Genomic DNA, 22670 nt, shown 5'->3' on the forward strand with positions numbered 1-22670 from the left:
TAAAAAAAAAAAAATAAGGCTGCAGCATGAGAAACTAAGAGACAAATTGTGAGCATTTGATGGCGTGGCGGAAGAAGATAATCGCGGTACTTTTTAGCCTGCGATGCAGTCACGTCCACCAAGGGTGCCAGGTCACCTCCCTGGTAGTGGCTACTTTGAAGTTGCACTTTTGCTAGCCTGAGTCAGGAGCTCAGCTCCAAAGCCAAGGCTGTCATTGGAATCACCCTTGTAATTTTGAATTAAGAATCCCTTCCTTTCTCCCTAACAGTTAAGACCTTCAGAGGGTCCTGTGGTAAGGGCCAAGGGTATTTGGGCCACTTCCAGGGCTTGGAGGACTTGGAAAAAAGATGAGTTTCAGTACATGAACTCTGCATTTTCTCTCAGCTCCAAACAGCTGGCTTATTTTCAGGATTTTCTTGAGTGTATCCATTTGCTACCCTGTCTTCAAAAATACACATATAGAAATGGGAGGTGGAAAGTGCTGCTCTCACTTTGTTACTTTTTCTGAACGTATACGTGTTTCAGGTTCTCACCTGCCTTCTCTCGGTTTTAAGATTGTGTCCCAGGAGGGGCACCTGGGTGGCTCAGTTGGTCAAGCGTCTGCCTTCAGCTCATGTCATGATCCCATGGTCTTGGGTTAGAGCTCCACTTCGGGCTCCTTGGTCAGTGGGGAGCCTGCTTCTCCCTCTCCCTTTGCCCCTCTCTCTGCTTGTGATCTCTCTTTCAAATAAATAAAATCTTACAACAAACAAACAAAAAAGACTGTGTCCCAGGATATTGCAACAGCTAGGAGAGTCACAGGGAAATGAATGGAACGAGGGCAAAGAAAACTCCTGGTCATGGGATGCCTGGGTGGCTCAGTTGGTTAAGCATCTGCCTTCGGCTCAGGTAATTATTCCAGGGTCCTGGGATCAAATCTGGCATCGGGCTCCTTGCTAAGCGGGGAGCCTGCTTCTCCCCTTGCTTGTGCTCTCTCTCTCTCTGACAAATAAATAGAATATTAAAAAAAAAAAAAAGACTGGAGGCATGACTGGGAGCATTTTGAGGGAGGTCCTAACCACACATCAATGGGAATGGCAGCTAGGGTGGGCCATGCTTCTTCAGTAACAGCGGGTGGTTTTCAGATGCTCGTGGCTCCTGTGAGGCCAATCATCACTGACAGTGCCTCTCACAGACATCTTACCACCGAGCACCACTGATCTGTCCACTCCAATGACTTCTGCCCACCCTGTGGATATATGGACATATCTGGGGTGGGGGGAGCTGTACTCTTCCCAAACCCACCACTCTTCTTTAGTGTTTCTCTCAAATTCTTTGTTTTGGGTTCCTCTCATTTTCTCTCCCTTCCTTCTGGTTTTGAAAAGCAGAACTCACTAGTTTCTACCTCATATCTAGTTCCATTCCTCCTCCAGAGGCCATGAGCACAGTGTGACCTAACAGAATGAAGCAACAGTGGGGAGTAGAAAGTGAACTGTCAAGAAGCACAACAAAATAAAATGCAAGGGTACTTACTACATGAAGATAAGGAAGGGAGGGAGGGAGGGAGGAGGGCAGAGCAGGGAGGGAGGGAGGAAGGGAGGGAGTCCTATAATACTATAATACCTTTTTTTTTTTTCACATTTTATCACTTGCCAATGTTTGGCATGTGTTAGCCTCTCTGAAAGCATCCAGTTCAATAAAGGTTTATTGAATTTTACCAAATCAAGATCTGGGTTCATACAGTGTAAGTCAGTTTGATTCAGATCATTAGACACCTCAGGCCAAGAATCCTGGCTCTCTAAATAAATCAAGCTCTACAGAAAATTTTTTCACTGAATTTATTATTTTTTAAAGTCAGAGCAAATAGGCATATTAGAACACTGAATCATAAAGATGCAAATAAAACAATAAGTGAAGCCAGAGTATTTTTTACATACACAAAAAGGAGAGAAGCATTAATAAAAATTACCACAGGAGATAAATACTCTGCAACTTTATAGGGCTAGCTCTTTTAACCACCCAGGTGAATTTATCCATTTTACCTTCAAAGATATCCCAGAAGGAAAAAGCAGAAATTACAATGAAATTTTTGAAACTGGTCTCCTCTAACGTTTCATGAACTTTGAATCATGTCAATTCTCTATGAAATAATTTATGAAATATCTGTAACCACAATAAAAATTTCATTTGATTTTTTAAGTTACTCATCTTGATCAACTCCGAAAAAAGAAAAGTTCATGAAAAAACTAAATCAACCCTGAAAAAGAAGAAGAAAGAAAAAGATTGAGAATTTACCGAGGTTATAATTACAAAATACAGATTCATGTTAGAGGGAAAAGTAGACAAATAAAAATGGAGCACATGAAAAAAAAAAAAAGCAGCATCAGGAGGAAGAATTAAGTTATCTTTTTAAAAACCTGGTTATTCCTTTACGGATCATAATCCCATCAGTCAAAAGCCTGGAAGGCTTCTTAACACAGGTTCTGGGTTTCTGATTTTATAGATGTGGGATCAGGCCCTAGGGTTCATGGTTCTAACAAGTTCGTAAGGAACACTGGTGCTGCAGGTGCTGGGAGCATGTGTTAAGATCACCCAGCTAGCTTCTTACTCGGAAGACTGATCTCTCATGGAGATCCAATGTGTTCGGCTGGCCTTTTAGCTTGATTGGGTGGCTCTTTCCTCTCCTGCCCGCATTACAGTTTCACTCTGCCAGATCTATTTCCTGACCCTTGTGTACACCCGTCATTCCTATATCCCCTGTCTCTCTTCTACTCAGCTCTCCTTTTCTATCTGAAGCCCTCCCTTGAGCCTTATTTCCAATAGAAAACTGTATCCAACCATAGGACAGAGGGATCTCACTTTTCTCGAAACTCTGAGCACTTTTTTGCATCCTTTTTGGCACTAAACGCTTGACATATACCTACACTGTCTTCTTCCTCTCACTTCTTGCTCCCACCCCAAGGTCCCAAGACCTCACCCAAATTCTGCCTCCTCCCTGAAGTCTTCCTGGCTTCTTCTCTTGCCTCAGAAGTTCTTTTGAGCTCTTGTGAACAGAAGACTTGATATTCCCCTTTCTTTTGGTATTTCCTCCATCCCTTGTTGGTGTTCTGTTCTTCATTTCCCCCAAGAGATTGTAAACTCATTGACGATCTGGCTTACACTATTCAACTTTTAATCCCCAAAGTGTTTTGTACACAGTATGGCTCAAAAAAGTGCATTTATATGGCACAAGAAAAAAAAATTTGCAACATGTTCGGAGGCTTTTCTGTTGCCTTGCAAAAACTCACAGCAAACCTTTTTCCCAGAGCCATGTCCATGGGACTCTCTGTTCAGTAACTACTAACCTACCAAGGTCCCTGGGCAATAAATCATGAAAATTGTGTCTATGAAAATTTTATGCTTATTAGGAATAGAGGTCAATGTAAGCTAGGTGTCAGAGGTGCATGTGGCCCCGTTCTCAAAATTCTGTGGAAAGAATGATATACTAGATGCTCGAATTCTCAACTGGGTGATTATATGCAGCTAATTCCCCACTGAGTCTCTTCTCTCATGGCACCGTCCCTTTAGAAAGTCCTGCTGGGGTCAAATGAGCAGATTTCACTTTTGTTGTTTCTTACCCAAATCTCAGAGGGGCATGTATTATGGACTTCCATAATTTAAAATATAGAGCTAATCCTCCCCTCCACTCCCTGTAGCCCAGTATCAGAGTCTTTGCAAATCAGGTAAAACAACTCTCATTGCCCCATTTATATTGTAGATGACTGAGGCGAGTTGGAGAACATTCCCAGCTGTGAAGTTTGGTGATTTATACTTCTTTTTATTTAATTACTGTCACATAGTGGGGACTCGATTTGTCTTTGATATTTACTTGGTTATCAGATCCCCCCCCCATTTTTTCCTTTATATCCACATATATCCACATGCTTTCCTAATAAATGTACCTAAATTTCTGATGACAACTTAAAATCCAATTTGCCATAAAGTTCCTCTATAAATTAACATATGAATTTAAATTCTAACTTTTGTAGTATTTTAGAAACATGTGTAGCACTCCCTTACAGCCAGTGAATGAGATTTCACTATCTTTTATTAACTTTCCCTTTTATTTCTCAAGTTTTCATATTTCCTCCTATCTGAGTCTACACTGGTTTGGTCTTGAATGCTGATAAAAATCTTGGAAGAAAATCTACACTTTAATTATTTCTCTGGGGTTCAAAGCTTTTCCATTTGATGAATTTGTTCTGTGCTTTCAATCTTAAGCTTCTCTATTTGTTCCTATTTAGGCTTGTTAAATAAAAAAAATAAGTATTCATAAATTCTTTGCTTGAGATAGGAAATCTGAATCAAATTATTTATGCAAACATATAATTTATTGATTTATGGAATTTTAAAAAAGCCCAGGATTCCAGTTTCAGGCATAGTTGGATCCAGGGGCTCATATTCTTTCATCAGAACTGTTTCTTTTCTTTTCTTCTTATTTTTAAAAATATTTTATTTAGGGGAGGAGTCAAGATGGCAGAGAAGTAGCAGGCTGAGACTACATCAGGTAGCTGGAGATCAGCTAGATAGCTTATCAAACCAGTGCAAACACCTACAAATCCAACAGGAGATTGAAGAGAAGAACAGCAATTCTAGAAACAGACCACTTGCTGAAAGTTAGGACCGGCGGAGAAGTGAATCCAAAGTGACAGGAAGATAGACCGCAGGGGGAGGGGCCGGCTACTGGCAAGCTGTGGAGCAACGGAGCACTAAATCAGGACTTTTAAAAGTCTGCTCCACTGAGAGACATTGCTCCAGAGGCTAAACCAGGGTGAAGCCCACACGGGGTCAGCGTGGCCCTAGGTCCCGCAGGGTCACAGAAGGAGCAGGGATGTCTGAGTGTCACAGAGCTTGTAGGTATTAGAGCGAGGAAGCCAGCTACAGAGACAGAGCTGAGGAGTGAGCTCTCAGCTCGGGGTTACCTTGAACTGGTCACAGGCTGGGTGAGCTTGGGGCACAGCCTGAGGCCAGGGAGACGGGAGTGATTGAGCGCTTTTCTCTGAGGGTGCACTGAGGAGTGGGGCCCTGAGCTCTCGGCTCCTCCGGGATGGAGACTGGGAGGCCGCTATTTTCATTCTCATCCTCCGGAACTCTACGGAAAGCGTTCAGGGAACAAAAGCTCCCGAAAGCGAACCCGAGCGGATTACTTAGCCCTGCCCCTGGTAAGGGCAGTGCAATTCTGCCTTGGGCAAAGACACTTGAGAATCACTACAACAGGCCCTTCCCCCAGAAGATCAACAAGAAATCCAGCCAAGACCAAGTTCACTTACCAAGGACAACAGCGGAATTCCAGAGGAGAAAGCAAAGCATGGAACTCATGGCTTTCTCCCCATGATTCTTTAGTCTTGCAGTTAATTTAATTTTTTTTAATTTAATTTTTTTCTTCTGCTAATTTTTTTTAACTTTTACCCTTTCCTTTTTTAACGTTTTATAACTAGTTCATCTTAACAATACCTTTCATAAAAAAAATAATAATCCTTTTTGAACCTTCATTATTATAGTCATATTTTATCCTTCATTGTATCTAACTTTATTTTTTGTATACACATAGGGTTTTTTCTTCTAAAAATTTTGGGGTACAACTTCTTCTAATAGATCAAAATATACCCTAAATCTAGCTCCGGGCTTGTTCTAGTCTCCAGCCCAAGCAAATTCTCTCTACTTTCTTTTTCTTTATTCTCCCAACCAACTTACTTTATCAACTCCTTTTTTAGAAATTAAAAAAAATTTTTTCATCTTTATAGGCATATTCCATCCCTTCATCTTGTTTACCCTTACATATGTTTTTCATTCTTAAAAATTTTGGGAGGTAGTTTCTTCTAAGAGACCAAAATACTCCCAAAATTAACTGGATGGCCCTGTTCTAGTCACCAGTCTAATATATATATATATATATTTTTTTCTTTTTTATATTTTTCTTTATTTGTTTTCTTTTTTTAAATTTTTTTTTTTCTGAACTTCTTTTTATCCCCTTTCTCCACCCCACGATTTGGAGTCTTTTCTGATTTGGTTAAAGAGCATTTTCCTGGGGTCTTTGCCACTCTTTTAGTATTTTATTTGCTCCTTCATATATTCTTATCTGGACAAAATGACAAGGCAGAAAAACTCACCACAAAAAAAAGAACAAGAGGCAGTACCAAAGGCTAGGGACCTAATCAATATGGACATTGGTAACATGTCAGCTCTAGAGTTCAGAATGACGATTCTCAAGGTTCTAGCCAGGCTCAAAAAAGGCATGGAAGATATTAGAGAAACCCTCTCTGGAGATATAAAAGCCCTTTCTGAAGAAATAAAAGACCTAAAATCTAACCAAGTTGAAATTAAAAGAGCTATTAATGAGGTACAATAAAAAATGGAGGCACTTACTGCTAGGATAAATGAGGCAGAAGAAAGAATTAGTGATATAGAAGACCAAATGACAGAGAATAAAGAAGCTGAGCAAAAGAGGGCCAAACAGTTACTGGACCATGAGGGGAGAATTCAAGAGATAAGTGACACCATAAGACGACACAACATTAGAATAATTGGGATTCCAGAAGAAGAAGAAAGAGAGAGGGGAGCAGAAGGTATATTGGAGACAATTATTGGAGAGAATTTCCCTAATATGGCAAAGGGAACAAGCATCAAAATCCAGGAGGTGCAGAGAACCCCCCTAAAAATCAACAAGAATAGGTCCACACCCCATCACCTAATAGTAAAATTTACAAGTCTTAGCGACAAAGAGAAAATCCTGAAAAGAGCCTGGGAAAAGAAGTCTGTAACATACAAGGGTAAAAACATTAGATTGGCAGCGGACCTATCCACAGAGACCTGGCAGGCCAGAAAGAAGTGGCATGATATATTCAGAGCACTAAACGAGAAAAACATGCAGCCAAGAATACTATATCCAGCTAGGCTATCATTGAAAATAGAAGGAGAGATAAAAAGCTTCCAGGACAAACAAAAACTGAAAGAATTTGCAAACACCAAACCAGCTCTACAGGAAATATTGAAAGGGGTCCTCTAAGCAAAGAGAGACCCTAAAAGCAGTAGATCAGAAAGGAACAGAGACAATATACAGTAACAGTCACCTTACAGGCAATACAATGGCGCTAAATTCATATCTCTCAATAGTTACCCTGAATGTTAATGGGCTAAATGCCCCAATCAAAACACACAGGGTATCAGAATGGATAAAAAAACAAAACCCATCAATATGTTGCCTACAAGAAACTCATCTTAGGCCCGAAGACACCTTCAGATTTAAAGTGAGGGGTTGGAAAACAATGTACCATGCTAATGGACAACAGAAGAAAGCTGCGGTGGCAATCCTTACATCAGATCAATTAGATTGTAAGCTAAAGACTATAATAAGAGATGAGGAAGGACACTATATCATGCTCAAAGGGTTTGTCCAACAAGAAGATCTAATAATTTTAAATATCTATGCCCCTAACGTGGGAGCAGCCAACTATATAAACCAATTAATAACAAAATCAAAGAAACACATTGACAATAATACAATAATAGTAGGGGACTTTAACACTCCCCTCACTGAAATGGACAGATCATCCAAGCAAAAGATCAACAAGTAAATAAAGGCCTTAAATGACACACTGGACATTACAGATATATTCAGAACATTTCATCCCAAAGCAATAGAATACACATTCTTCTCTAGTGCACATGGAACATTCTCCAGAATAGATCACATCCTATGTCATAAATCAGGTCTCAACTGGTATTAAAAGATTGGGATCATTCCCTGCATATTTTCAGACCACAATGCTCTGAAGCTAGAACTCAATCACAAGAGGAAATTGGGAAAGAACGCAAATACATGGAGACTAAACAGCATCCTTCTAAAAAATGAATGGGTCAACCAGGAAATTAAAGGAGAATTGAAAAAATTCATGGAAACAAATGATAATGAAAACACAACAGTTCAAAATCTGTGGGACACAGCAAAGGCAGTCCTGAGAGGAAAATATATAGCGGTACAAGCCTTTCTCAAGAAACAAGAAAGGTCTCAAATACACAACCTAACCCTACACCTAAAGGAGCTGGAGAAAGAACAACAAAGAAAGCTTAAACCCAGCAGGAGAAGAGAAATCATAAAGATCAGAGCAGAAATCAATGAAATAGAAACCAAAAAAATAATAGAACAAATCAACGAAACTAGGAGCTGGTTCTTTGAAAGATTGATAAACCCCTGGCCAGACTTATCAAAAAGAAAAGAAAAAGGACCCAAATAAATAAAATCATGAATGAAAGCGGAGAGATCACAACCAACACCAAAGAAATACAAACAATTATAAGAACATAAAATGAGCAACTCTATGCCAACAAATTTGACAATCTGAAAGAAATGGATGCATTCCTAGAGACATATAGAGACATATAAACTACCACAACTGAACCAGGAAGAAATAGAAAACCTGAACAGACCCATAACCAGTAAGGAGATTGAAACAGTCATCAAAAATCTCCAAACAAACAAAAGCCCAGGGCCAGATGGCTTCCCAGGGGAATTCTACCAAACATTTAAAGAAGAATTAATTCCTATTCTCCTGAAACTGTTCCAAAAAATAGAAATGGAAGAAAAACTTCCAAACTCATTTTATGAGGCCAGCATCACCTTGATCCCAAAACCAAACAAGGATCCCATCAAAAAAGAGTATTACAGACTAATATTCTTGATGAACACAGATGTGAAAATTCTCACCAAAATACTAGCCAACAGTACATTGAAAGGATTATTCACCACGCCCAAGTGGGATTTATTCCAGGGCTGCAAGGTTGGTTCAACATCCACAAATCAATCAATGTGATACAATACATTAATAAAAGAAAGAACAAGAACCATATGATACTCTCAATAGATGCTAAAAAAGCATTTGACAAAGTACAGTATCCCTTCCTGATCAAAACTCTTCAAAGTGTAGGGATAGAGGGCACATACCTCAATATTATCAAAGCCATTTATGAAAAAACCCACCATAAATATCATTCTCAATGGAGAAAAACTGAAAGCTTTTCTGCTAAGGTCAGGATGCAGCCATCCAAAGAAATGAAATCTTGCCATTTGTGACGATGTGGATGGAATTAGAGGGTATAATGCTTAGCGAAATAAGTCAATAGGAGAAAGACAACTATCACATGATCTCCCTGATATGAGGAAGTGGAGATGCAACATGGGGAGCCTGGGGTGTAGGAAAAGAATAAATGAAACAAGATGGGATTGGGAGGGAGACAAACCATAAGTGACTCTTAATCTCACAAAACAAACTGAGGGTTGCTGGGGGTCGAGGGGTTGGGAGAGGGGGGTGGGGTTATGGACATTGGGGAGGGTATGTGCTATGGTGAGTGCTGTGAAGTGTGTAAACCTGGCAATTCAAAGACCTGTACCCCTGGGGATAAAAATACATTATATGTTTATAAAAAAAAGATTTTATTTATTTATTTGGCAGAGAGAGACACATCGAGAGAGTAAACAGAAGCAAGGTGAGAGGGAGAGGGAGAGCGAGAAGCAGACTTCCTGCTGAGCAGGGAGCCCCATGTGGGGCTTGATTCCAGGACCCTGGGATCATGACCTTAGCTGAAGGCAGATGCTTAAAGACTGAGCCACCCAGGTGCCCCAGAACCGTTTTTTGTTTGTTTGTTTGTTTTTATTTTCTTCCATTTTTCAGTTCTTCCTTCATTGTGTTTGCTCCATTCTCAAGGAGATAGAGTCTCCCCTCCTGGTGGCAAGAGAGTGGCTAGCAGCTGTGGGCTCATACTCATTCTGCTTTCATCAATCTCCACTCAGTTAAAAGGCTCCCATCCCACTCCCAAACCCAATTCCAAAAAGTGACTATGACTGTATCTCACTAGCTCTGACTGGGTCCTTTTCTATTCCAGATGAATTTCAGTGTCCATGGTGAAGAAATACACTGAGTTCCAGGTCTGCTCCCAGGCAGTGGGCTGAGTGAGTGTTGCATCAGTTGATAACTGGGCAGAGTGATTCCCCGAAGGTATTCAGGGTGCCCTGACTGGCATCAAGCAGAAAGGCACAGAGAAAGCAAAACCCCAAGTTTCCTTTACACTGCACTTTTGGAAGAGGTGACGACACTGGTCAAAAAGGAGAGAGTAGCAATAACCACAGGAGCGGGGTTGTACTTTTTGCTGGAACCTGTTAAAATGAACACAAAGAGAACTTCTAAGGAGCAGAGTTTATTTTTTAAAAAGCAACATCATTTCTCCTTTGATTCACTTTTTTTTTAACTTAGAAAATACCTAATAAAAATATTTGAAGTTCGCTACTTTAATAAAGTATCCTCAAAATTTTTTCTAACCAGCAAAATTCAGCTTGTTTATTTTGCAGATGGAACAGCACCAAGGAGTTCAGAGATTTACTCCAGGTTCCCGGCTAGTCGGTGTGTGAGATCTCATGATTTTCCATCTTTATTGTCCCCAGCAGCACCACCACCACTTCAGCATCCCCATTTTAATTACCATCACCTTCATCACCATTATGAAAGCTGACATTGATTAGCAACTTACTCTGTGCTGTGGTCTGTTTTAAACACTTGCTATCAATTAGTTCATTTAATCTTCACAGGAAATGTATGAGGTATTTATTCTCATTATCCTCATTGTCCTGCTGATCAAACGGTGACACAGACATGTGGAGAAACTTACCACTAAGCGCACGTCTAGTGTGCAGTGAAGGCAGCAATCCAGCTCAGGCAGTCTGGCTCAATTCTATCTTTTTAGCTATAGTATCGTTTCTCCATATATCACAAAATGTTCTAAAGAGAGGGATTTCCTTTTCAATCAGCCTTCACTGACTGTTTAAGGTAGAAAAGATGCTTGGGGTTAGCATCTTTTCAACTCTGTGATTGCCTCAATATTTGAACATATTGCTTGATAGGGTGATCACATGATGGAGAAATATTTTCCCATTACTTTCACATAATAATGCATAAAATCCTTTGAGTTTCCTGGAATTTCTTGGAATTCTGTATATACAAACAATATTTAAAATCCATTTTTACCATTAACAGTAGACAAGGAAAAGTAATAATGCATAATGTTTCTAAACTTCTGTTAAAGTTCCTGTTAAAATTTATTATCTGAATTCTCACAGGGACCTCGAGACCATTAATACCACTTGAGTAGCTCATTCACTGCAGTAATTCCCAAATATTTTTTGTTTTGTTTTCTCGTCAGTGAGGCTGAGATCACAAGGACCTCTGACTCTTTTCTTTCTCACTTTTTAATGGAATATAATTCTACTGAAGCGTTATTGGAAAATACTGACTGACAGTGAAACAACGTAGTGGGTAGAAATTATGGTTACTGGAAGTGATTAGCTTGGGTGTTGAAGCTTTGTCCCTAGCTGACCTTTATGTTAGGTACTTTCATTGGACCTGAACTTTCTCACCTGTACATGAGAGCATCTCATCTCAAGACTGTTGCAAATTCTAGGATCACTACCATTCCCCTTTACTTTGCTTCATGGCTACTATAATGACTGATGTTCAAATAAGAACAAACACACAGATATTACTATTTTGTAGTCATACTCATCCTTCAAAACCACCTCTTCAGTCCCCTTCCTCATAACTAGGATATTAAAAAAGTTTACTTTAATATTATTTTCTCAGGCTAACATAACTTTTCTTTCCTCTCTTGTTACTTTTTCTCTTTCTTACAGTCATTAACATTTCTACCTCACACTATTATTATCATTATTTTTACACAGACAACATCTTTCTTTAAGGAAATAAATGAAAAATATTTGTGAATTAAATGTAGTCTACAAAATCTTTCATTTAAGGATAACTCACATTAAATTTACTTTTGCATTTGTTTTTGCTTTTCTTCTAGACTATCTCTTCAATGCTTTTTTTCCCCCTCTGTATCCTAATAGAGTATTTTTCAAACTGGAGGTTGTGATGCATTAATGTTTTATTACGACCTTCATTCCGATAATGTGATAAAAAGCGTTAGAATAAAAAACCCTAGAGTTAAACGACATGTGTACCATGAACAATTGTCTTGTTATACATATGTGTGTACTTGTATGTTTATGTGTGTATGAATTGAGTTATAATGCAGTTACAGTAACAGAGGATTGAGACGAATAGTAGGTTCCTAACAATATTTTTGAACGGAAAAATAAATCTCCTGAAAGCAGTCTATAGAGAACGTTGTCCTGGGCTTTTTGTCATAAAACATGGGAAAGGGTCTTACTTTTGTCATTTATAAACTGAATAATCTCATACAAACCATGTAACCTCTCTCAACCTTGGTATTCCTACCAGTATAGTTGGGTCAGTAACCAATGTACAGCATGGTTGTAAGAATTAAACAGATAATGTGTGTGAAAACCTTCTGTGAATGAGATTTGATATGTAAGTATAATATTTTTGTGGATTATAATTTAATTTGATCAATCTGGCCTTACAGTATACAGTTTAGGGAGAAATACATAATATAGCTTGTATTTCATGAACTCTGAATCTGTGAATTATATCAGATTGTTCAGAAAGAAACACTCAATCCCTTGAAAAAAGCAGAAAAAAGCTAAAACTGACATACAGTATATCTAGTTAATCTGATATTTGGAGGCAAATGCTATCTACAGCTTTTTTCTGTCAAAATGTGGAGATTAATGAGTATTATTCTTTTAGAGAGTCATCTAGGAAATAGTTGGCACTCAAACACTGGTAAACATTGTTTCTTCTGTCTCTTCCTTTGTTTTTCTCTTCACTGTCAATATCACTGAAACACACATTTGTGCCCCTGAACTATTATCCCACTTCCATGTGTAAAGTACTTTCCTAGAGTTTTTCAATTGTGTTTGAGAGGGTGGATGCCAAGTACTGCCACAATGTTCCCCTTTGCCCCTTTTATAAATGAAGAGACAGGTTCATAGGTTGTTATTCACACAAGGCCATATAGCTACTAATGTATATGTCCAGCCCTTCCTGACTCCAAAGTTTATTCTCTTTTTTCTACCATGCTGTGTGGTCTCCTAGATTCATTCAATTATTCATTCTTTCCTTTTCTCTTTTTTTTCTCTTTAAGATTTTATTTGTTTGAGAGAGAGAGACAGAGACAGCGACAGAGATAGCGAGAGAGAGCTCGGGCAGGGAGAAGAGGGAGAAGCAGCCTCCCTGCTGAGCAGGGAGCCCAATGCGGGACTCAATCCCAGGACCCTGGGATCATGACCTGAGCCGAAGACAGACGCTTAACCAACTGAGCCACCTCTCAATTACTCGTTCTTTCATCCGTTCAGCTGAGACAGACACTCTACTTCAAGGTTAATGTGCTGCCACAACTAGGGAATACTAAGTTGAGATAAAGCCCAGGGGAAGAGAAAACAGGAAACAGGAAGTAAATAAAATAAATAATATGTATCAGTAATAGTAGCAGCAAGTTTTGAGTACTTACTAATGTCAGAATCTGATCTAAGAGCTTTTACATGCTTAAGTCACTTCACACTTGCCAGAATCCTATAGGGAAGATTTCATTACATTTCCCCCTATATTACATATAAAGAAATGGAGACACACAGGGACCAAGACTTTGCCCACATTCTCACTGCCAGTAACTGGCAAAGTTAACATATAAAACCAGGCTTACTACAAAAGTTGACTGTATTTTTTCTAGAAACATGCTTAAGAATTTTGATTATGTGAAACATTTCCACAAATAAATCCTTCTTTGTGAATCCAATGATACAGAACAGAGTATGTATTTGTGCATTTACAGATTTTTGGCACGGATTATTTTCCTGAACAAAGCAACAGTTAAGGACAAATAACTAACATATTTTAAGTCTTTCGATGGGCATGAAAATATCTGTTTCTATGGTAACCAGTATAGGTCACAGGAGGGGTGAGAGAAGAATTAGAAGGGAGGGCTGTTAGTGTAGAATGTCATAAACAATTTTTCCTTTGCAAATGCCCTTGCTTAAATATATTATGCTACCCATTTGACCTTTTGACTCTGAAGGCAACAGATTTATGGGTACTCTTTAAAATTGAGAATTGTAGGTTCAAGTTAACAACGAATTTCGAAATAAATCGAAGGTCTGGGGAAGCTATACTCTCTAATCTATTGTCTTTTTTTTTTTTTAATCTATTGTCTTTTCATTGGGAGAGTTATGGTGTCTTGACTGACCAATTTTAAAAGTCTTCGTGTTGTCTTTCAAATATGATGTTTGTCAGATTAAGAGGGAACAAGAGAGGAAACAAGTCACTGGCTCAGAGGGACTTTTTAGATGTAGAATAGCTTGGGGCTTCTGCTTGGGAAAAAAACTGAAGGCATAAGAAAGAGTCTCTTGAGAGGATTCCAGTTTCATGAGGAATTGGATATCGGTCCTCCAGAATACCTTCTGGGAATCCCTAGACTGTGAGGTTGATGGCAGACAATAGCACTTAGCTAGAAAAGCAGGTCTGGGGAGGGTCCACTGATCTTCCTCCCTCCCAATGAAGGACTCCCAGAAAAGAAAAAAACACCACTTCCCTCCTCCCATTGTTCATGTATGGATCAACCCAACCCTGCTCCAGGATGTTGGGATAAGTAAAGTTGTTATTTGTCAGCTAACAGAAATGTCTTAAGGAAAGTTTCAGAAACCGCTTACTTTCTGAGAAAACAGACACCATTGCAGCAAATAGCTGAAAGCATCATGAGGTTAATCAAACTTTTTTTTTTTTTTTTTGGTAATCCATAGAGATAGGTGGATCTATTTCTCAAGATAATATAGTCTTTTTGTTCTCAACTAAAGTGTCTGTGCTAACAACCAGCCAATGGCAGCCTTGAGGCTTCCCTAGTGGGCTTCCATGTGAGGGTTAGGGAAGGCGGAATCGGAGAATGGAGCATCTTTCTCTGCAACTTTCAGCCAGAGCCAATGAAGTCAAAGGAACAGCAGCATCCCTGCAGCTCGAGCTGATTCTTCTCCCTCTCTCAACCTCCCAAATAGTTTTGTAGTTGTTGCTGGCTGGGAAGACACTCCAGCTCCAGCTCTTGGCCTACCATGTGATGTCTCTGACCAAAATATCACCCTCTACGACCAGGGGTCATTTTCTTCTGCTATTTACAATCTCTTCCCAAAACTGCACAGTGGTGAATTTCCAGGAAGAATTTAGATGTAGTAACTCACATTGCAAATGACTACATTCCAGATCAGTTACATCATGGCTATAGTTCCCTATATTTGAGTAAGGGTTGAACTTTCTAGAATACTTTCTCTTTCTAGCAAATATTGAAACTGTTTTTAGTCAATTGAGTTATCTGGTCATCTGACCCAAAGACAAGACCACTTAGAAGCATTGAAAGAGAATGCTTCATCTTTTGCTGTTCAACAAATACAGATTTTTTTTTTCAACAAATGTGGATTGAACATTTCTATGTGCCAGGAGACTAAAGTTAATATTGGTTAACACTTGGGACGCCTGGGTGGCTCAGTTGGTTAAGCAGCTGCCTTCGGCTCAGGTCATGATCCCAGCGTCCTGGGATCGAGTCCCACATCAGGCTCCTTGCTTGGCAGGGAGCCTGCGTCTCCCTCTGCCTATGCTCGCTCACTCTCTCTCCCTCTCTCTCTCTGACAAATAAAGAAATAAAATCTTAAAAAAAATATTGGTTAACACTTATTTACCATTTATTACATGTTAGTTCATGAGAAATACTTTTGTATTTTGTTTTATTTTCACAAAAACCCTGTGGGGGTCTATTATGATGCTCCTTACATAGTAGAAGAACATAGGAAGTTTAAACAACTGGACTGAGAATACAGCTGAAAAATGGTACAAGTTGGATAGGAAACCAGACAGAGCGGGTCTGGGGTCAAACTTCCTGGATTCGATGCCAGACTCTTAAATACTATGTTGTCACAGGCCTGCCCACAAAGAACTTACAGAGCAATACGAGTTTACCGACTCCCTTAAGTATGATTTGTTATTTCAAATATCCAGTCAAGACCAGCCAAGCTTCCAGAGTCTGGCAATGTGCATGGCTACTCGAGTTAAGCCTTAACTCCCGGTTGTGTTTGAGTAGCTTCCTGACAGGAAAGCAAAGATCATTAGTTTGGTGGGAAGGGTCTTCAAATAGTTTCCTTTGAGACTTACAGAGTAGGGAGTATGGGTAATAGTTTCTATTTTATACTCCTTTTTCTCAGTTTCCTACCCTTTGATGTAAATATTCTACAACTTTTTACTTAATATGTTTTACTGTGCTCATCAGCACAGTAGAAAAATTTTTCTGTCTCAGCTTCATTCCATGAGGATGAAGCAACGGTATAGTTCTAAAGAACCCGGAAACTGACTATGAATGTTCCTGTTTGGTATCAAAATCTCACTGTTTGCTTCATACTCTAGTTTTTCGTTCTCCTCTGCAAACACTCATCTCTTGGTTCTATGGAACAGATATTCATTTCACCCGTATTGTTGCCTGCCACACTTCTAAGGACAGGCAGAAAGAGATAAAAGGATTGATAAGTCACCTCTCTCCTGGTCTGGGTTTGCAGATAGGCCCGAGAAAGCAGGCCCAAGACCTCAGCATGGAAGCCAATTTCAGGATCACTGTAACACTGCAGCCCCAAAATGCTGAGTAGTGCTGATAGCCTGAATTACTAACAGTAGCAATAATGACGGACTTGAGAAAGAGTCAGGGATATTTTGAAGGTAGACACTGCAGTCAAGTGTGAGTGTGAAGAAATGCATGTGTGGATAAGGACGATCTTCCTTCTGAATCAAACAGGGCATAGCACTTACCACAGAACTACTATTTTGTGCAGGGACTGTGGCTGGTAACATACAGGGACAGAATGGAGTTGGCTACATATTTTTCTACAAAAGATCTTAGCAATATATATATTTTTTTGTTCTGTGGTATCTTCAATTTCTCCGGTTTCAGTTCATTTTCCACCATATCATTAGAGCCCTTGCTAAAATACTGATCTAACTGATGTTTCACTCCTTAAAAATTTCCAGTGTCTTCTCATTATCTATAACATGAAGTTTGAAAGTCCTTAGCATAGAATACAGGAGCTTTAACCATCTGGCCCATCAGAAGTCTCTCCAACCCAACCCATCCCCTATTCCTTTTCGACTCCTAGTGTCCTCCCGTGTCCTGTACCTCCTACATTCCAGCCATCCAGAATTGTGGAGATTCCCTAAAGACACTGACTATTTGAAACCTCGGTCATTCAGCATATGCTCTTTTCTGCTTGAAATGACTTTTCCTCTTTTCTTTCACTGAAAACCCCCATTCCTACTTCAAGTCCCATGGGGTCCTTGATTGTGAAGACTTTCTCTCTTCCTCCAGAGAGAATGAGTAGCTTCCTACACTGAGAAGCCACATCCATTCCTTGAACGTCTGGTGTATTGCTTAGTGCTTTTGAGTATGGACATTTGCTCATATTTCCATTTCTTATTAGACTAAAACTCCTCCTGGGATAGTGATTTTGCTTTATTCATCTCATATCACATGATGCCTCCCATCCCAGTTCCTGGAACATAGAAGATGGGTAATAGATAAGAGTAAGTGACTAAGCCATGCCTCCTGCTTTACTTGCAGCACTCCCTTTTCCTGTAATGACCATGACAAAAACAAAACAAAACAAAACAAAAAACAAAAGAGAGTTTGAGGGTCAAGGTAAAAAGGCTATATTTTATGTGCTATCTTTTCCAGTAGAGGTTTACTCTCTGTGTCTAGAATGCCCCACATATTAGAGCCACTGAAGAAACACATTTTTTCCAGAAGTGGTTGAGGAGAAAGAAGGGGAGGGAAACCAGGGAATAAGGCAAGTCTTCTCTAATCTGTCAGTTCCACCATTCCTGAAGGCCAATTTCCGTATTTTTGGCCTTCCCCCCAATAAGCCCCACTCAGAAAAATAACTTTTTAAAAAAGAATAGTTGTCTGTGATCCTGATAAGAGTAGATTCTGTTTAGATGGATAAAATAATACCTTTTAGCAGCTGACAGTTGTATGTGCTCATGTTCCCAGCAGATCGCAACTGCAACCAATTTCCTCTTGGATGATGGCTCATATTTACAACTTTGAACAACTCATAGGGAGGGACCAGGACCTCCTTGTGAGAGTCTTCTGGTATAGGTGCACCCAGGCAGGTAAATATGGTAAACAGAGTTTGGTTCCCAAACTTCTGTGCCTCTTCTTTTAGGAGAGAGGTGGAGAGGAATTGGCCAAATCGGATGGTGGCACCACTGTAGGCTTCCAAATTGATACCCTTCATCTTATGATACACCTCAAAACACAGAGAGTCATTCTTCATGACCATTTCTTTCCTTAGCAGCTGGATCGCTGAGGTCAGGTAGTAGTGTAGGTACTTGAAATGGAATGAACGTTCATAATGCTGCGGAGACTTCCCAGCATTGGCCATGGCTCTGGTGAAGCTTGTGTGGACACTGTTGTTTGACGTATAAACCAAGATGGCCAGAGCATGTGTAATATTCATGTTCTTGGGGAGATCTTTGGCTCTGTTTAGCCAGGTTAAGTGGGCTTTCTTCCAGATCCCATGGTAATCTCTATGTGTTTCTATTTCTTTTGTGAAATAATCCCCTTGGCTTAGCTTCTCCATGACCTGTGGGCTACAGCCTTGGTACTGATCATCAAAGGAATCTGGTGCCAAGTCAAAGTCGATGTTAACTGCAACCTATAAGAAAAGAAAAATCTTGACTTTAACTTTTCAAATCCGGTGGTGGATGTTCTGGTTGACTTGCTATCCTCCATAAAGCCAAGTCTTCTCAAAATGTATTTGCTAGAATAAGTTTCACTCATAATCATTACCCTGCCCTAGTACTTCCTGCATCAGTGACCTGTGCCAGAGATTGAATTTGGTTTGATAAATATTACTAAAAGTTCAAAAAACTCACCTCCCCAGGGAAGAAGTGACCCTTCTTGTATAACCAAAACCAGTATTTTTGCATAGCACTTTGAAGAAAAAAAATTATAATCTTAAAGTTTATGTATACTTTCTGTTTCTCCTGTTGAACCCCTTCACATTCTGTCATGGGTGTTAATAAATATCTCTTTTATGAATACCTAAAACCTGTATTAAGTCTTTGAACTTCACCTAAGAAAAAAACTTCAGTGATGAGTAATGTTGTGTTCTCCCAAAGGGTCCCCAGTAAATAACAGCCTTCTCTTTTGACCAGGATCTGATTTAAAAATTGAGGAAAACAGAGCATGTATGAAGGTTAAAATATCACCTTCACTACTGAATTGTTGGGCACACATCTTTAGGTCTGATGGCAAGTAGACTTGTTAAGACTATACCACAGAACAAGGCAGACTTGCCCACTGAGCTGCAGAAAGTGTTGGATTATGGCCTGCCCAAAGATAAGATTCTTGTCATAGAGGAACACAGAGCTCATGCCCTTTTCTGTAAGGCTAACTCCCAGGGGGAGGAAGAGCAGAGTCAAACTCAGAATGCCTAGTTATTATTCCTGATGTTACCAATCAACAAAAATTGCCCAACACCACGGGAGTGGTACAGTGTTCAGGAATGTGCCTAGGACAGTCCCTCCTCCTAGAAACCAGGAATGAGAAAGAGACAATTTCCCATGGGTAGTCAATTGAATGTTATTTATTAATATCTAGTCCATATTTTTTTAATTTTAATTTATTTTTAAAATTTCTTTTCAGTTTTCCAGAATTCATTGTTTATGCACCACACCCAGTGCTCCATGCAATACGTGCCCTCCACAATACCCACCACCAGGCTCATCCAACCTCCCACCCCTATTCCCCTCAAAACCCTCAGTTAGTTCCTCAGATTCCACAGTCTCTCATCGTTCGTCTCCCCCTCCAATTTCCCCCAATTCCCTTCTCCTCTCCATCTCCCCATGTCCTCTGTGTTATTCCTTATGCTCCACAAATAAGCGAAACCATATGATTATTGACTCTCTCTGCTTGACTTATTTCACTCAGCATAATCTCTTCCAGTCCCATCCATGTTGATACAAAAGTTGGGTATTCATCCTTTCTGATGGGGGCATAATACTCCATAGTACATATGGACCACGGAATGGGAGAAGATATTCACAAATGACAATACAGACAAAGGGCTGATATCCAAGATCTATAAAGAACTGCTCAAACTCAACACACACAAAACAGATAATCATGTCAAAAAATGGGCAGAAGACATGAACAGACACTTCTCCAAAGAAGACATACAAATGGCTAACAGACACATGAAAATATGTTCATCATCACTAGCCATCAGGGAGATTCAAATCAAAACCACATTGAGATACCAGCTTACACAAGTTAGAATGGCCAAAATTAACAAGACAGTAAACAGCATGTGTTGGACAGGATGTGGAGAAAGAGAATCCTCTTACACTGTTGGTGGGAATGCAAGTTGGTTCAGCCACTTTGAAAAACAGTGTGGAGATTCCTTAAGAAATTAAAAATAAAGATTCCCTATGACCCTGCAATTGCACTACTGGGTATTTACCCTAAAGATACAGACGTAGTGAAAAGAAGGGCCATCTGTGCCCCAATGTTCATAGTAGCAATGGCCACAGTTGCCAAACTGTAGAAAGAGCCAAGATGCCCTTCAATGGATGAATATCTAGTCCATATTAAACTGAGGTTAGAGATTTGAATACAAGTTCATTAAGTATCATCAGTCTATTTTTTAGAGCCATATTTTCAACTATCCAAATTCCAAGATGTTTTCTTCTTTGCAAAGAAACAATGCATTTGTAATAAATAGCACTCCTTATATTAAGAGATAAGATTCCATCTAGTCAACATCAAAGATGTTGGAGCTGAAGCTCAAAAACACACCATTTGGTGTTTTACTGTTATTTATGATGAGAAGACATCTAGGTGTGTGTAAAATGGAGCAGATTTTTAAGACCGCTTACATGATTTTTACCAATAACTCTATACAGAAGGTTTACAAATAGGCCTACAGAATCCATTTAAGCCAAAACAAAACAAAATCAACCATATCATGTTCTGTTACATCCTGTGAGCTCTAAACATTTTAATATATCACAGCATCTCAAATATGCACTCTGTTATCTCTTAACATTAGGTTATTTTTTATTATATACAACTTCAAATTATAATACTTCTTTTGAGTTGATCCCTATGAAAAAGTCGAAAGCCAAATAGACTTTATTTTATATCATTTGTCCTACAGAAGCAATGTTTTACTTAAATTTTATGGAGAATCAAGAAAATCACATTATGCCTCTAGCTTCCATTAATGCCAAATTTATAAACTCTAAAGAATTCCACAATCTTTAAGAATTGCTTTCAACACCTTCAGTAGCATTATTGGTTAAAAAGTCTGAATGAGGGGTGCCTCCGTGGCTCAGCTGGTTAAGTGTCTGCTTCCTGCTCAGGTCATGATCCCAGGGTCCTGGGATTTAGTCCTGCATTGGGCTCCCTGCTCAGTGGAGAGCCTGCTTCTCCCTCTCCCACTCCCCCTGCTTGTGCGCTCTCTCTCTGTTCCATAAATAAAATAAAAAATCTTTTTAAAAATGTCTGAATGAAATTAGATCCCAAGTGACCAAAGGTCACTTAAAGATTGTCACCAGGAAAGCGCCCCAGTGGAGCTCTGACCATAAAGAAATCACCTCCTCAATTGTGCCCTACCTCAGAACTCCAGGTGGGTGTCTGCAGGCCAGAGAACAGCAGAAGGAGAGGAAGTGGCCCTGGGAGGAGCCAGATTCTCATCGTGGGGGCTGCGGTAGTAGTTGGGAGAATCCTCCTGCCTCTGTTGGTCAATGGTCGATATTCGTTGCTGTTACAAATCCTTCCCGCTCTTGCAGCTTCACTGTGAAATAAGGGCTCAGTGTTCTCCTCCGGGATATCCTTTGGGTGAGTCTCAGCAAGAACTTTCCTTGTTCCTGTCTTGTGGAGATTTCTGTTGACCATCTCCAACCAGCAGTTTCTCCGAGGGAAGCTATGGGCTCCAGTTTGTTTGCAGAGATGAAATCTCTGTGAAATAGCCAGATCGCTGCACCAAATAAGGGATTGTAACAGCGAAGTTGTTAGTTTCCTATTAAAAAAAAAAAAAAAAATCCCTTATCTGGTCTGTGTAGGGGGGAATTCCAAAGGCCTGTTAAGGGTCAGGCTCAGCAGTTCAACCCTAACTTTCTCAGGAAGACAGGAAAGGCACACGCTGTAGTGTTTGGGGCCAAGCGACATTATCTGCAGCTGCAGGTTTCCATTGCGAGTGATGCGATTGGCTCACGCAGGTTGCTGGGGAGATGCCGCCTCAAGGTGGGCCTATGTCACGGTCATTTGGTGCTGCTGATAGGCCCTGCCCAGAAGGGGCTGATAGGAAGAAGCACACCTTTTAGGATTACTGTCAGAAAGAAGGCTCTCATTGCTGCTTTCTACTGTTACTTTGAAACTCTCCATCCCAGAAATTATACCTGTTGGGGTCATAGCTCTTCCCCGTTTTCTCTTCGGAAGGCATCAGAGCCTTTGTCCACACTAGTTCAGTCTATAGTGAATCCTAATGACTATTGTCAGAAGACAGCCTTGGGGGGCGCCTGGGTGGCTCAGTGGGTTAAAGCCTCTGCCTTCGGCTCAGATCATGATCCCAGGGTTCTGGGATCAAGCCCCGTACCAGGCTCTCTCCTCAGCAGGGAGCCTGCTTCCTTCTCTCTCTCAGCCTGCCTCTCTGCCTACTT

At 40.0% G+C, this 22670-nt stretch overlaps 1 protein-coding gene across 1 annotated transcript; it reads right to left on the reverse strand.

The window, feature by feature from the left end:
- Nucleotides 1-9434: 9434 nt before the first annotated feature.
- Nucleotides 9435-22026, reverse strand: ART4 (ADP-ribosyltransferase 4 (inactive) (Dombrock blood group)). The gene is made up of 3 exons (XM_080810146.1): nt 21625-22026; nt 17956-18661; nt 9435-10168 (listed from the first exon to the last, which is right to left on the reverse strand). The coding sequence occupies exons 1-3, from the start codon at nt 21904-21906 to the stop codon at nt 10077-10079; spliced, it is 1080 nt and encodes a 359-aa protein (XP_080666272.1). The 5' UTR covers nt 21907-22026; the 3' UTR covers nt 9435-10076.
- Nucleotides 22027-22670: the final 644 nt, after the last annotated feature.

This window comes from Martes martes (assembly GCF_963455335.1).
Source record: "Martes martes genome assembly, chromosome: 8".
NCBI lineage: Eukaryota > Metazoa > Chordata > Mammalia > Carnivora > Mustelidae > Martes > Martes martes.

Excerpts from the sequence above, each read along its gene's own strand:
- ART4 (XM_080810146.1), bottom strand. The coding sequence starts at position 21,906 with ATGGTCAACAGAAATCTCCACAAGACAGGAACAAGGAAAGTTCTTGCT. Across the intron at positions 18,662-21,624 it reads CACCCACCTGGAGTTCTGAG|GTTGCAGTTAACATCGACTT; the intron begins GTAGGGCACAAT and ends CTTTTCTTATAG. Across the intron at positions 10,169-17,955 it reads CAACTGTCAGCTGCTAAAAG|GTTCCAGCAAAAAGTACAAC; the intron begins GTATTATTTTAT and ends TCATTTTAACAG.